Genomic DNA, 15,955 nt, shown 5'->3' on the forward strand with positions numbered 1-15,955 from the left:
CTAACAAGACATTTATAAATTTTCATCTCATTCTTTACATTTAACTGGCTAACAAAAGTCAAATCTTGGTTTTATCAGATTATTCCTGATATGAAAAATCCACATAAGACAAGACTGCTTCTTCAGAAGCTCAATGTGGCACCACCATACGAGCGGACTGAGTCCCTGAAGCAGAGAATTCCAACCCTGGCTATCAGCATCCTTGGATGTCTCTATATTGCTTGTAGGCATATTTCAACATTATCAAAGAACATGATCAGAACAAAGTTAATCTTTTTTTAAAGATTTTATTTATTTTTAGAGAGAGAAGGGAGGGAGGGGGAGAGGGAGAGGGAGGGGGGAGAGAGAGAGAGAGAGAGAGAGAGGGAGAGAGAGAGAGAGAGAGAGAGAGAGAGAGAGAGAGAGGGAGAGAAACATCAATGTGCGGTTGTTGGGGGTTATGGCCTGCAGCCCAGGAATGTACCCTGGCTGGGAATCGAACCTGGGACACTTTGGTTCCCAGCCTGCGCTCAATCCACTGAGCTATGCCAGCCAGGACTTAGAACAAAGTTAATCTTTATTAAATTAAAATTTTCAAGTTCTTTTAAGGACAGAGCATAACGAAACCAGGAAAGTAATAATTGGGTTTTATGATCCCTAAAATGATAAGATCACTGTCCTTAAGGGTCAACTATGTCTACTCTTTAACTAATGGTCTTTCTCAGGGTCAGGTGAGAAGGGAGCTCTGCACCCTGGCTGGTGTGGTTCAGTGGACTGAGTGCTAGCCTGCGAAACAAAGGGTCGCTGGTTCGATTCCTGGTCAGGGCACATACCTGGGTTGCAGGCCATGTCCCTAGCAGGGGGCATTCGAGAGGCAACCACACATTAATGTTTCTCTCCCTCTCCTTCTCCCTCCCTTCCCCTCTCTCTAAAAATAAAATAAATAAAATGTTTTAAAAAAGAAAGAAGCCCTGCAGTTCAGACTGTGTATAATAAAATTTGTTCTCTGGGCATCAGCCTTTATTTGTAATATACAGCTTCCAAACAAGAAAAATACAAAGGAAACACAAAAGAAATGTCTAACATGATAACCTCAAATGATAAATAAGAGAGAAAGTGAAATGTAAAGATTCTAGAAGTCTCTAGTAAGTGTCAGAAAGGGCTTTGAGATCAGAGCTGTAATGTGGACAATGAGTACCTGAGTATGTAAATGCCTGTAAGCAAGCCCAGGAAAAAGACTCCTGAAGATTTGCTTTATAAGTATGGAGAACCTATAAGAATATTGAGAAAAGGGTGCAAGATTTAGGGGGTATAGTTCTATTTCACGGTGCTGGAAAAGAAAAGGAAAACAAATAAGACAAAAGCAACACATACTTACTGTCTCAGCCATGGAATACTCAGAATTAAGTTTCTTTGCTAGGCCATAATCTCCAAGTTTTATCAGGTTTGCCTTGGTCAGAAAAATATTTAATGTCTTTATATCTCTGAAAATAAAAAGATGCTACAAAGTAAGGCCATACAGTCAATTGTTTTATCTCATCTCCCACTGCACCCAGGATCAGTACAGAATAAAAACGAGTGTGTCACCACTGCTCAGACAGCCATGGATCCAAACAGTGGTCATCACATTCACACACACTTTAACACTGAAAAGGAACTTGGGGGAGTGAAGACAGGAAATTAATTTCATCCTCCAGGGCTTCACAGCACTGGCACGCCTCCCATACCACTGGAGCAGAGAAGAAAAGCTGAGAGGGTCAGACCAAAAAAAAAAAAAAAAAAAAAAGGTGCCCCAGGTAATTATAATCCCTGTCAGGTACACTGCCTCTTCCATTACCACTTATACACTGAATGAAGTGATAGCAAGGCAATTTTAACACTTGGTTGGCGTTGAAATTTCAAACCTGTTAAGGCAAGAGAAACAGCTACTTATCCCAGCAGCAACACGACTGGGTTGTGTAGAGCACCTCAATAAAATCACTGGCTATTTTCCTACAGATGAATTGACCATATGTAAAACAGATAAACTGTGCTTGATTTATAACCTGGCTTCCTTTACTAGATGTGAAAAAATCAGAATAATGTTCTTTGTAACTTTTGAAAAGAAAATAATATGCAACAGTAGCCATTCAATCAAACTACCCAGAAATACATGTTGAAAATTAATAAGCCAACGAAAAAAGAAATACTGGCATGTTAATATTAATCTCTAGCAATGGTCAATGACTCAAGGACACAGTGAGGTGGAAATGTTCATAATGGTTCTTTTCTACAGCTTGAAATGAAGAGAAAACTGTTCCCCTACCCAAAGATGTAGAATTGTACAATTAATTATAGAAAATAAACACGCTTTATTCAAATTAAAAGAATTATAGAATTAAAAACAATTGCCAATTACTATTGCTCAGAGAAAATATTTATTGTGAAGTCCAACCAATCTAACACCAATTCTCATAGTGGCTTCTAGGCTTTACTGATGAATTAATGAAATAAACTCTAAAATATCTCTTAAAGAAATGACTAAGCAATACTTAGCTACTCATCACAAACATGGTTTAACTTCAGAAAGAAGAGATAACACCCCTTGTTATTCACTCTTTCCTTTCTAAAATATACCGATATAAAAGCCTTGACTGCTTAAGCAAGGAAATAACAGTGCTGATAGGAGGAGGCCCCCAAGGTGAGGGTTGGATTGGCAGGGAAGAATCAACCCCATATTCTTACACTCATTACCTATGAAGGATCCCAGCTTTATGGATACAGCTCACTGCTGAAACAATCTGAAACAGGTACCACACCACCATCTGCAGGGAAAAAACAAATTATATTTGGACTGGAAACAAACAAAAATTCCATTTAAATATACTCTCTCTAACAAATAAACAAAGGAAGCTGCAACCAGAGGTTATGATTCAACATGACTTGACATCTCTTGCTTGTAGGTTGAACAGGCAAAGAAAAGTGATAGGGTAAAAAGAAAAAGCAGGTCATTATAAAGTATAGTATGGTGAAGCAGACTTGTGGAAAGAACTCCAGGAAGAATGCAAAGGTATAGAAAACTGGGCATACCAGTATGCAGTAACAGAACCAGGAAAGAAAGCCCATAGGGAATCATGATGTGGAGGTAAACTGTTTAGGAAGCAGCTATAGACAGCTTCCTTGTTAGAGGTTTCCTTTCTCATGAATATCAACCAGAGCCTGGAAGGAGTCTGAACAAAAGGAAAAAACATACTCTTCATTGTTGGAAGAGTTAATACAGAACCAGAAAGCAACACATTACAACTCTAGCTTCCTACCATAGAAATATGAATTACCTCTTCCTCAAACAACTTGTCCTTCTGACGAAGGATTTTGTCATACAGGTTCCCTCCTGCAATTAAACAAGAGACAGGTTTGAATTGCTTAACAGAGATCATAGCTCGGCTCCTGTATCTACCAGGGTTTTAACAAGTAACACAAGGAAAGGAAGGGATTCCGCTTCCTCTCCAAAGGGAAGGCCTTCTTCCCTCTTGGCTCTTCACTGGTTTCAGAACTCTTCCCATCTCTCAAGGATGGTATCAAAAATATTCTTCAAAGATCCCTCTCTCTAATGGAAGAGGTTCAATACAAAAACAGGAAGTGAGACATCGTTGAAAAGATGAGAAAGACCATTCCTGTAGTACCCCTATTAGTGGAATTACCTTGAATGTCTTCAAAATCAGGTGATTTTCTTTCCTAGAACTCCTTTTAAAAGAATCTGCAACATTTTGGTAACAATTTTCTCAGTGGGACTACTGGAACTTTTGGGTTGTACCTGTGATAAAAGTGTTTTGTATATGTGGGTGTGCATCAACTTCTTTTTTGGTCCACCTGAGGAAGTTTGCCAAAGTTTAGGGAACAGGCTAGGCCAGCGATTTCCAACCAGCATGCTGAGGCACACAGGCGCGCTCTAAGAGTTTCTAAAATACGCAATACTTGACTACTCAGTGGGGGGCACTGATCTCTTTTCCCTTAGACTGTCAAATAAAAAAATGACAACAGCCACAACAATAGCTGTCTGATGTAAAGGAATCAAAATTATACCTATTTCTTTTATCAGATTGGACAAAAATGTATTTCTTTGGTGTGCCACAGAATTTTAGTAATTACCCATATTTTGTCGTGTATATAAATGCACACTTTTTTGCCCAAATTTGAGGAAAAAACAAGAATGTACATTATACATGGGTAGTACTAATTCTGTATATAAATGTTAATTCTTTTATGCTTATGAGTTAAAAGTGTAATTCTAGAAAGCAATAATGATACCCGTATGCAGAATAATACCCTAGAATACTATAATTGGTTTTGTTTCTAAATATAAGTAAATAAAAAATTGAATAAAAAGACTGAAAGATTTTTTTCCTGAAAGTCTGGCCAAAAATGTGGACACACATTATATATGGCAAAATATGGTAGTTTGTGTGCCATGAGATGAAAAAGGTTGGAAACCACTGCCCTAGACTCTTTCTAATCATTATTCCCTTTACTAATTCATTCCTGCAGAGTAAGTTTCAATGTGCTTCTCCCTTTCCTTTATCAAGTAATACAGGCTACAAATGATCACGGGTCATTTTACTTCCTACCTGCAACTATAACTTATAATTTAGCCCTGGCTGGGTTTCACAACTTTTCCCCCCTGTGATTTAGTAACCTGAAGTTTCAATAAATACACCGTTTGTTCTACATCCTCCTAACCACAAAGGAAGTTAATTACTTGAGGCTTCTGCTACTTCAGAAATCTCTAGTCATATACATTTAGGGTTGATGAGCACCAGGAACAATTGTGAGGCACAGGAGTCTACACAAGAGAAGTTAGAATCTAGGAACTTTCTCTTAGAGATTTAAGTGAAGAACATGCTGGGATAACTTTAGCATACAGTTCAAGAAAGGAATTTGGACATTTTCTTATGTGATAAGGAGGATACTACCTAGTACAACATGTATCAAACATTTGCTATGCACCAAGTATGATGCTAGGGACTTTACAATCATTTAATCAATAACCCTAGAAGGTAAGTTATCAACAAACTCATACTCAAATAAGGAAGCTGGGTCACAGAAAAGCTAAGTTTCTTGTGCAAGGTTACAGAGCTAAAAAGTAGTGAAGCTTGGGATGTGGGTTCAGGGTCTATTTTTTTTTTTTAAGATTTTTATTTATTTTTATTTTTTTAGGGAGAGAAGGGAGGGAGGGAGGGAGAGAGAGAGAGAGAGAGAGAGAGAAAGAGGGAGAGAGAGAGAGAGACATCAATGTGCGGTTGCTGGGGGTTATGGCCTGCAACCCAGGAATGTACCCTGGCTAGGAATCGAACCTGGGACACTTTGGTTCCCAGCCCACGCTCAATCCACTGAGCAGGGTCTATTTTCTTAACAACTAGATCATATTGCTATCCTACAAACAAAATGGTCCAAAGAAATCAGAGACGCGATAAATAAGGTCACATTTTATTATGTTATAATTTTCATTCAGTTAGATCTTTGGACCACTTTTTTTTTTCCACTGTGCAGCCTGCTTCAGTGCCTGCAGCCCACGGGCAGAGGCTGGGCAATGGTTCCAGGCCAGGGTGCTCTGGCACAGGGCACTATGAGAGACCCAGGGGGATGGGCCTGCCATAAATCCAAGCCTGTGCATTGGACCACTTTTTAATAGGGCAGCTTTCACTGAAGTCAACATAAATCATTATCACTTATAAGATTTCATTAAATATTTTATCAAGCCACACTATGTGTTCTCTAATGACTAACACATCTTTTTATCAGAAAAGCCTTGAAAAATGAAAGCAAAATCCAACTGAACAAGTAATTTGAAGATGGAACTATAATCACAAGGCAGAATTTGAGTATGCGAGGGAAAATCCCTCCCTTTACTTTGTATATCATTTCAAAACTATCTAGGGCCTGAACAAATCTTCTAAAGTCAAGAAATTCAATTAAGGTTTTTATTACTGTGTATGCCTTTTCTTTTTCTCTCCTTCAAGGTGAGTGTGAGCTCAAGACTTTCTTGCTGGAGGAAGTCCCACAGAATTCCACCTTACCATTACAATATTCCAGCTCAATCAGCAAGGTAGTATCGTCCATGAAGTGATTGTAGTAGGCAATGATGTTGTCATGCTGCAGCAGTGCCAGAATAACAATCTCATTTAAGGCATCACGGCGCTCCTTCTCCGACAGTCGGGTCAAATCAACTTCCTTCCACACAACCAGTGAGTCATCCTGCAACACAGCAATAGAGGCACAGGGCTTTCCTCTTGCTTGGCAGCGGACGAATCCACACATGGATCTGCAAACCTGGAAGGAAAACTTCCTAGATGGCTAGAGACTGACTGCTTTTATTTTTTCCTTTAAACAAAGTATGAACGGTATAGGGCCATACCACCCTGAACGCACCTGATCAAGTTTAAAAAAAGCATGAACAGACATTAAAGGTCTGGCATACAACTGAGCATCATCATTTACTGCAGGACATTAGGTGCTGCTACACTTACTTTGCATGATGCTGACTCCAGGTAAAAATATGGAATGGAAGTAGATCCCAAAGTTTCTGTTGAGGGACTTTATGACACACTGTTAGTCATGAAGAGAACTGTGGTAGGGCTAGAATATCAGAGAATTTGAGGACTGGAGAGTAGTTACCTACAGGTGACCATAGTTTTTTGCAAAATGGAAATCTTAAACTTGCCTTTAACTTTATAAAATTTAGGTTTCTCTAGTGATTTTTGTTTAGCCTTTCTGAGTTAAGTCATATCTAAGGGCTCTAAGTTCACTTAGCTCATGTTGCCCATTCTGTAAGTCTGTCTTCTGTCAATTTTATGTATCACATTTTTCTCTGTTCATGAAAACTAACCTGCAGCTCCCAAAATCCACTCCCTTTTACAATATCTCTGATTCTTCCATTAATTAGATTCTCAAAGAAGTCCTTGTGCCCTCCAAAATTCAGAACTAATGGCTCAGGCCCTGGGCAGTGTGGCTGGGTTGGTTGGAGCATGGATGCCTAAACCGAAAGGTTTTCCCAGTTGGAGGCACATGCCTAGGTTGTGGGTTCAGTCCCTGATTGGAGTACATGCGGGAGGTGTTCTGTCCCTGTAGATGTTTCTCTCCCTCTCTTCCCCTCTCTAAAATCAATAAGCATGTCCTCAGATTAATTTTTTTTTTTAATTAGTGGCTTAGAATATACCAAAAACGTATTCCCTGGGCATAAAAGCTACTAAACACTGATGAAGAAACCAACATATGACGATCTCCCCATTATCTTCCAGAAAAATCTCCGAGTGTTTATGTCTAAACTTAAAGATAACGGCAAATCGGAGCTGCCACCGACCTGGGGATTTTGAAGCTTTGCCAGTGCTCCCCACCCTGACCTTGGAAAGCTATGCAGTGGCAAAGGAAGTTGTGTTGACAACACGTCACATTCGTGTACCACTGTAATCTACACTTTGCAAAGCACTTTAGCTTGATTCTCCAAACAGCCTTTAAAATAAAGGTTACCCTAAAATAAAAGTAACCCCATTTTATAGATGGGGAAACTAAAGCTAAGAGAAGATTCAATGACTTGCTCAGTTCCCTGGGTTAATAAAAAACAAACAAACAAAAAAAACCCAATTAATAAAACCACTTAGCTAACGAATTCCTAGTGCAGGTGACTTGGAGGAGCGGTGGACAGGACCCTGAGTCGTATACCCCGCGTGCACACAAGCACTAAGTGAGGACACCGTGCAAGACGCGGGGAAAGCGCGGCCGCCCACGAAGGAGGGGCGGGGGCGGCGGGCGCCAGGGGCCACTACCTCGGTGCGGCGGTACAGCGTGGCCTCCCCGAAGGCGCCGCGGCCCAGGACGCGGATGGGGATGTAGTGCAGCTCCTCCTGCTCCGGCGCGCCGCCACCGGCTCGCGGCCCGGGACTGGCGCTGGGCCCCGGGCCCGAGTCCCCGCCACCCCCGGACTCGCTCCCAAAGTCCGAGTTGATGGAATCGCAGTGTCGCTCGTACTCGCCCAGCACCGACATGGCGGCGGCCGCAGGACCGGCCTGCGAGTTAACAGTGGCGCTTGCCGCGCTGCGGTCGCGTCGCTTCAGAAGCCAGCCCGCGTTTCCGTCAGCCCCGCAACCGCGCGAGGTACCTTGCTGGCCCCTTCTCCCTGACCCGGAAGCAGTTGCAGGTGCTTCCGGCTTGTGGGGTTTCCTCCGCCTTAGCTGGCCCACTGCTTATAGCACCCGGGCCTCGGCTTCCCTTTCTTCACCTGGCGGTTAAAGTAGGGCTTCGCGGGGCGGGGTTGTGGGTGCGTGGTAGGGACCGCGTGGGACCGAAGGACTCCGGTAGGAGCGATGGAATCACTTCCCTGATCCCTGGCCAGGTCCCAAGACAGCTTGGAAGTGCGGAGTTTGTCCAGTCCCATCTTGGCGCCGGGCCTATCTCAGACAGTGATAGGAGAAGCAGTCCCTTCCAACGTTGCTCAGCGCTCTTTGTTTAGAGAGATACTGTAGTAAGCGGAAATATTTTCCATCTGTCATCTCAATATTTAATGGGCCCAGTTATTTCTCCCATGATCTCCTACGTTCCTACCGCTTATACCCAACTCCAAAAAAGTTTTAAGCCAATTCTGACACTCTTCTCTTTTTTCGTATTTCGCATTCTTGTGGCTTTCCAAATCTTTGACCGTGTGATACCATGCAACATTCTTTGAGAGCTAGCTGCCACTGTATTTTGGGGCGGAAAATCTGCAATAAGATTCTCCCTGACCTTAAGCCACTCAGAGAATTGCAGTACCGTGGAGAAACGAGTTCCAGCAGTTATGTGACCTTGGGCAACTTCACATCTCCAAGCTTGTTTTTCAACCTGTGAAGTTGGGAATACGATCCACATTAGAGAGATAACAACTAATATTTGTGGAGTGTTGTGTTCCTAGCACCATTCTAAGTGTTTTCACGTGTCATCTCACTTAATCCTATTATTGCCATTCTACAGAAGGAACTGAGATGGAGTGATTAAGTAACTTGCTCAGTGTTACACAGCTAGTAAGGGGAGCTGAGCTGGGAGTTAATGGGACAAAAGCCCCTTTTCCAGGCCCTCTTTGCAGGAGTTACCTGGACCTCATAAAGCATGACCCTAGTTGTTTTATGATTAGAAGGTTACTGGAAGCGCCCTGAAGGTGCAGAGGGTACGAAACAGGACTTACCAGACCACAACATGGGACTCTGCACCCAAAGATAACAGCGAAATGAGTTGCAGCCTAGCTGAAACATCCTGCTCTACAACCACCGCGTTACCCAATAAAAGCCCAAAGCCCTAACCCCTCAGGGCTGGTGCATTTCTCCCCGTCTAGCACTTTCCCTCTCTTGGGAAAGTAAAAAAAAAAAAAAAAAAACTAAACTAAAATCTTTACCTTCTGCACTTGCTTTTCTTTGCAGATTCTTTCACAGCCCGCATCAGTGGCCATCCTAACAGGAGTCAAGCCCAGCAATCGGGCTCCAGATCTCTTTCATAGAGCAGTATGTGTTGGGGCCAAGGAAAGAGCATGTGGCTGGAGGCCAGAGTGCCATGGGGAGTAACAGGAGACAGGGCCTTAAATACGGTAGAGTTTGGCTTCTTCCGTGGCAAGGGATAATTACTGGAGATTTTTTAACAGGGATTATATGATTAGCGTGATGGTTAAGTCCCTGTTTACACCTTCCCCCCCCTCAGCATAATAGTCTTCTTTTGCTCAAGTGCCCAGCTCATACAATAAACAATGTGGTCACCTTACATAAGAACAAAGTTACATTTTAAAAAGAACTCTGATGACAGTGTGGAAGACAAAGACTGGAGGCGGGGAGACCAGGCAAGAGACAACTTGTGTTCTAAGAAAAGAGGCAGCACTGAAGTGCTATTGGTATGAGTGGAGAGACGATCCAGATTGCAGAAATCCACCCAAAGAAAGTTTAAACTCTGTGATCAGTTGGGGTATGGCTGGTCAGGTAAATGTGAGAATCCAGGAGACACTTCTAGGTTTTTAACTAGGTGGGCAGTGATAGCACATTAGAGGAAGAGAATTGGTAGAGTGGGGTGAGGGGTGCAAGGGCTAACTAATGCTTTCACATTCGTCTTACCTTACAGTTCATCAACGTTCCTTTTCAAGTACCCTATACTCTGCGTATCAGGTCTGAATAGTAGAGTAAAAGGTCTGTCTCCTTTGACCTAGATCCAATATTTCTATTCTATTAGTGTACCAGCCTTCATAATGGTGGTCTGCTTACATGGTGCTTGCACAATAATTAACTACACCTTTTTCTTCACATCCAGTCCGATCTAAAATAACACTGATCACATCCCCTAGATCACATCCATCTTTATTTCCTTCACAGTGCTTATTTATAAAATATTGATGTCATTTATCATGTTTACTTTATTGGCTGTCTCCATTCATGAGAACGTAAGCTCCACGAGAGGATGCTGGGCTCTCGTTCACAGCTGTATATCATCAGTGGCTTGAAAAGTGCTTGATTTTAACAGACTTAAAAATGATTTGTTGAGTATTATTTATCTTGTATGTATATAACATTTTCTAAATCTAAATGCAAGACTGATAAGCCATTAAATTTTATTTGGTTGGTTTCATTCCAGAAAGCTATTGTATAGATATTTTTCAATTTATTCATTCAACACAGTACCAACTTGTGCCCGATGCTGGGTTACACGAGGAAAACAAACACGGTTCCTACTGTCATGGAGCTCACAGCTCATATGACAGACAGGGAATGAAGCAATTCTAAGGATAATTCTGTATGTTATACTGCTATTATAAAGGAAGAACAGACTTCTAGAAAGGCATTTAGGAAGGGCATCTTTCCAAGACAAACTTGTGGGGTTAGTGAAGGCTTCCTGGAGGACTATCCAAAATGTTAAGTCAGCAATGCTAAACGAAGCAGGCCGACCATTCCAGATAGAGGCCATTCCATTACCTCCTCCTATTAATTAGGAAGTACTTTGAGGACAGGTGTTGCTTATTTATTGGGTCTACTCCAGAGTTTAACTCAACACATTAAACAGAATGGGTATTCAATAAATGTTTTCTTGAGTTAAAAGACAGAAAAAACAATTACTTAAAATTACAAGTGGTGACTTTCATTCAGAGAAATTGAATAGGTTCCAGTCAAAGCTTAAAGATTCATTTTTCTGGCACCTTTGTAATGAACTGGTTTCTACAACTTGGTTAGCCTGATATTGTGAATTGTTCTATTTATAATGCATTGATATAAGCTTAACAGACAAATGTCCTGTTCCATCTTAGAGAATATAGAACAGAAATGCTCATATTCAGTTCTTCTTTATAATGGATATAAATAAAACTAAGTATCTGACCTTTGAATATTCGTAAGTCCAGAAATACTCAACATTCCAAAGACATAACTGATTTTAAAATGCCTTTGGTAAGAAAACAGGCATTTCCACGTTGTATCTTAACAAGTGAATAGTTAGGATGTTATATAGCAAGTTATCACTTATGAATGGCAGATCCCCAGGGCCTACATAGTTACAGATTAAAGGATCTACCAAAGTACGAAGCAAAATCTGTAACTTCAGGGTCTGATACGGCCGCCACCAGGGACGTGCAACTGTTGACAGATAAAGTATGGCTAGTCTGAAAGATAAGCTATAGCTGCAAAATGCATGCTGGATTTCAGACTGTATGAAACAAATAATGTATTTATTTTTATACTGACTGCATGTTGAAATGATATTTTAGATAAACTAAATATAAAATTAATTCTGCTTTTTTAATGGGGTGTACAAATTTAAAATTATGCCCAGGGCTCTAGTCATGTGGGACACCACTGGAGCAGACTAATTTGGAAAATGTACCACCATTTAACACATATGATATTGTAGAAAAGTTTTGCTGCATTTATCAATATTATTTTCTCTAAAACTAAAACTTCAGTAAGAAATAGGACTTTTCTGGTGTTAAAATATTTATACTCAAATATTGGGAACCACTACTTTGTGTACATTCACTGACAAATCACCTGTTTTTCTGGGGACGGGAGGTGGAGGGCACAGCACTTCAGGCTGCTCTTAGAAAGCAGCTTTATGAAAAACATTCAACTGCAAATAAAAGGAGAATGGCCTTTACTTGCTGGGGTGGGGTTTTTCATAGATGCGATGGGGGAAAAAGCAAGTCCTGAGGGGTTGGTTCTACACTGGGAGGGACATTTGAAAAAAGGAGGGCAAGGGAGAAGACACTCTGTAGGAATAACCCCACTGGCCGTTTCCAAGAGAAGCTCTTGCCTGGCTTACAGAATCCTGATTTGTTCTTTCTGAAGATGTGCATCTTAATGTACATTTATAATTTCTTTATATATGTCAAATACAATAAACTTGCTAGCTCACATAAACTTTATCCATCTGGAGTAAATTATGGACGATCATATTTTTCTTTATTTCATCAAGTATATTTTCTGTGTGTTAAAACTGAGGAATATGAAGGAGTTACTGCCAATCCAAAGAGGTACTCAAGAGTCACCAAAACACACTTAAAATGGTTTCTGCTAGCCTTTATTTGAGAAAAATTTTCACAAAAATCCGTCCAACACAAGTGAATCTGTATCAATCTCACATGCCTCTTCCCATTAAACAGCAGAAAAATGGCTTATGACGAGCTTACGACAATGGTGTAACACAGCTTTCTTAAACTGCATCACTCTCGTCCATATCATACAGATCGTGTTGAATAGGCTCAGAAACAAGAAGAAACCAGGCAACACTCTCATTTCTAAAGCTGATTTGCTCTTGCACTAGCCTTTCATCGAAGGCAAATAAATTTACTCTTTAGATAACATCTAGGTGTAATATCAATGAATTTTAAACCAAAAGCACAAATGTCCGAGTTGGTAGTTTTGGCATGAATAAAAAGGACATGAAATAATTTTAGTTTCATAAAGTCACATTTGGGAACAAAATCATCAGCAAAATAAAATATTCTCTTCTATTTCCTTCATTGACATTTGGTCAGAACACAGTATCATAACCAACTGAGTCGTTTTCATTGCTGCTATAAGGGGAAAAGCACCAGTCAGAAATGTGCGAGTATCTTATCAGGCTAACGGTACAACATTTCATCTCTAAATGTCTAAGGATTGATCTTAACCCACAAATTTGGTCATTCTCTTTCCTACTTTGGTGTATCCTGTCGTTCTGTACAGTTAACAACACAGACCTTCTCGACACCTGCTGCCTTTACAGCAAGGATTCAGCAGCCAGGTTCTCAGCAGTGCCTATCAATTCTTAACAGCAGGTGGCAATGTTGCACAGATTAATGAAAGAACCACTTCCATGCCACACCAGAGAAATTCATACAGGGAGCCAAAAAAAGAGGGAAAAAGGCTTTGGGGTTCACAATAGCTGGAACATTAACAGAACAGCCTGAGATTTTGATGACATAACTCACGTCCTCTTCCGCCTTTGTACTTCATCCAGGTCACCTCCCTTGTTAATTCCAGTGTGCCGCTTAACTGCAAGCTGTGTGGCCCCAAGTCCTGTAATTCTTGCCACTGCAGTTACACAAGGCCCGTGACAGTCAGGAGGGTTAAAACAGAGATTACAAAGGGACAAATTCCTACCTCCTTTCCTGGGAGAAGTGGGGAAAATTTCAAGTGATAGTATTTTTTTATAACCGTTTTTTACAAACATGGTCATTTTTATCCACGTTCTTATTTACGTTAGTATTGTCCTTTGCGAACCTCATATTCTTAGAGTGATTCTTGCTTTTGCTTTCATAACACATATTCTCAAGTATTTAGTCATGATGATCCTCCTGGTGTTATGTGTGTGTTTTAAACCTCATATGTCTCAGGGGGACACAGAAGGACAAGAATTAAGTCAGTGACTGGCCATGTAAGAAGACCTGGTGAAATTGTACTGATTTTTTTCCTTGGTAGATGTTATGTTAAAAATTCAAGCAACCGCATATCTGACAAAGGACTTGGATCTAGGATACATACAGAGCTCTCAAAATTCATTAGTACCAAGAATATCAGAAAATGGGCAAAGGACATGAACAGATATTTCACGGAAGATGCACAGATGGCAAACAGGCTCATGAAAAGATGTTCAACATCATCAGCCATCAGGAAAATGCAAATAAAAATCATAATGAGGTCTCATTACACACATCTATCAGAATGACTAAAATAAAAAGTAGTAACAGCAAATACCAAAGAGGGCAGAGAAACCTGATTGGTCATCCATTGCTGGTGGGAACATAAACACAATGGCACACTCGCTCTGGAAAGAGTAGGGTGGTTTCTTTAAAAAATAAACATGTGCTGACCACACAGCCCAGCAACCGCCCTCTTCAGCATTCATCCCAGAGAAATGAAAATTTATGTTCACATAAAAACCTGTACATGAATATTCACAGAAGCTTTATTCCTAATGGCCCAAACCTGAAAACGACCCCAATGTTCTTCAACGAGTGAATGATAAACCAAACTGGTACACCCTTACCATGAAATACCACTGAGCAGTAACAGTGAAAAAACTGTTGATTACTGATACATGCCACAACCTGGATGGACTTCAAGGGAATTATGCTGAGTGGAAAAGTTAATCAAAAGGTCACATACTGTATGATTCCCTTTATATTATGTTCTAGCAGTGACAAAATCGGAGACATGGGAAACAGATTAGTGGTTGCCAGGCGTGGGGGTTTGGGGATAAGGAAGGGCAGGGGCTGTGGCTGTAAAAGGTAGCACGAGGGACCCGTGTGATGGAGCCGGGCTGCACTTTGCAGTGGGGGGTCACATGAATCTACACATGTAACAGAACTGCAGAGAACTAAATACACGAAAAAATTCAAGCACTTGTGCACAACTATTTTAATTCTCTAAAATGAAATTTTGAAATTTTCTGTAAGAATAATCTATAGTTCAAAGCTCATTTCTATGTGTCACATAGAAATCACCCTTTTAAGAGACAAAGAATTATGAAAGGATATCACCAGAAGCTACCTAAACATTTCAGCTAAGGGTTAAGATAAGGGTGTTTTTCACACAGAAATCTGAAAAAGGACAATTAGAATGAAACAAGTTCCACATGGTCATTCGAATCTTGGTAAAGGAACTAGGGTGGAAGCCCAAGCTAGTGAGCAAGTGGGAGAAGAAAATAAAACATGGTTCAACCGGATCACATGAGGAAACCCAGTACAAATGCTGGCTTTGGCATTACCTGGGTAACCCCTATTTTTTGTCATAGGTGACTCTAATAACAGTCCTATTGTTGCAAAACCAGTCCAAATGCTATCAAGTTAAAAAAAAAGTCCCTTGATGACTTGTTGGGTGTTGGGGTAACCCATGTCCTCCCACACCAAGCAAGATCAGTTCCGGCAAGGAAGTCCCAGTGTGCCTTGATGGTGCTGTTGGTAGCATGCCTGAGGGCCAGGCATGTCCGGTGATGTTCTGCTGGCTGAGAGACAAGGTGGGAGGAGCGCAGGCCTTATTACTCGATCAACTTCTTGGCCTTGAAGAAGCGACGAAGGTAGAAGACCTGCCAAGTGGCTAGTCCAATGAGGCAGAACATTGAAAAGATGCTGAAGTATAGAACCCGAGTGTTTGTTGACTCTAAAAAAACAAAACAAAGGTGTGAATGTGATGAAGTGGGGCCCAGCAGGCTAAACAATGGCCAGTGGCCAGGGAGAAAAGGCAATTAATTAACTTATTTCCATTATTCTATATAAAATGTTAAAAACTACAAAGATTAGTACTACCAATTTGATACACAACAAGCTGAGAATATGGTCAATTGCATATCACGAAGAAACTTCTATTCCCTTGAAAAATCTAACCAAGCTTGTTTACCTATAGCAGCAACAGTGAAATAAGCAATTATCTTTCCCGACACCCTGCCCCCACCCCTGCCACCCTTGGCAAAACTGAGAAAAGGGACACCAGAATCTAGAGTTTGGGACCTGACTCCCTTGCGGTCACTGATT

The 15,955-nt window shown here is 41.0% G+C and overlaps 2 protein-coding genes and 1 non-coding gene across 3 annotated transcripts in view; all 3 read right to left on the minus strand.

Moving 5' to 3' along the window:
* NEK9 (NIMA related kinase 9) overlaps positions 1 to 8,148 on the minus strand; it is a 34,040-nt gene extending 25,892 nt beyond the window's left edge. Inside the window, exons 1-5 of the mRNA XM_045822363.1 lie at positions 7,779 to 8,148; positions 6,033 to 6,210; positions 3,294 to 3,349; positions 2,713 to 2,783; positions 1,358 to 1,463 (exon numbers count right to left, since the gene is read on the minus strand). Of these exons, the coding sequence (XP_045678319.1) occupies positions 1,358 to 1,463; positions 2,713 to 2,783; positions 3,294 to 3,349; positions 6,033 to 6,210; positions 7,779 to 7,997 (630 nt within the window). The 5' untranslated portion in view covers positions 7,998 to 8,148. The remainder of the gene's footprint in view (positions 1 to 1,357; positions 1,464 to 2,712; positions 2,784 to 3,293; positions 3,350 to 6,032; positions 6,211 to 7,778) is intronic.
* On the minus strand, positions 5,496 to 5,627 carry LOC123809038. Its single transcript, XR_006783914.1, has one exon. It is a non-coding gene; the product is annotated as a small nucleolar RNA SNORA42/SNORA80 family (small nucleolar RNA).
* A 4,358-nt stretch (positions 8,149 to 12,506) lies between the features above and the next one.
* Positions 12,507 to 15,955, minus strand: part of TMED10 (transmembrane p24 trafficking protein 10) — a 37,549-nt gene continuing 34,100 nt past the window's right edge. The window contains exon 5 of the mRNA XM_045823027.1: positions 12,507 to 15,584. Within this exon, the coding sequence (XP_045678983.1) occupies positions 15,463 to 15,584 (122 nt within the window). The 3' untranslated portion in view covers positions 12,507 to 15,462. The remainder of the gene's footprint in view (positions 15,585 to 15,955) is intronic.

The sequence above is a fragment of the Phyllostomus hastatus genome, unplaced genomic scaffold (assembly GCF_019186645.2).
Source record: "Phyllostomus hastatus isolate PE091 unplaced genomic scaffold, TTU_PhHast_1.1 phas_scaffold_501, whole genome shotgun sequence".
In the NCBI taxonomy this organism is placed as follows: Eukaryota; Metazoa; Chordata; class Mammalia; order Chiroptera; family Phyllostomidae; genus Phyllostomus; species Phyllostomus hastatus.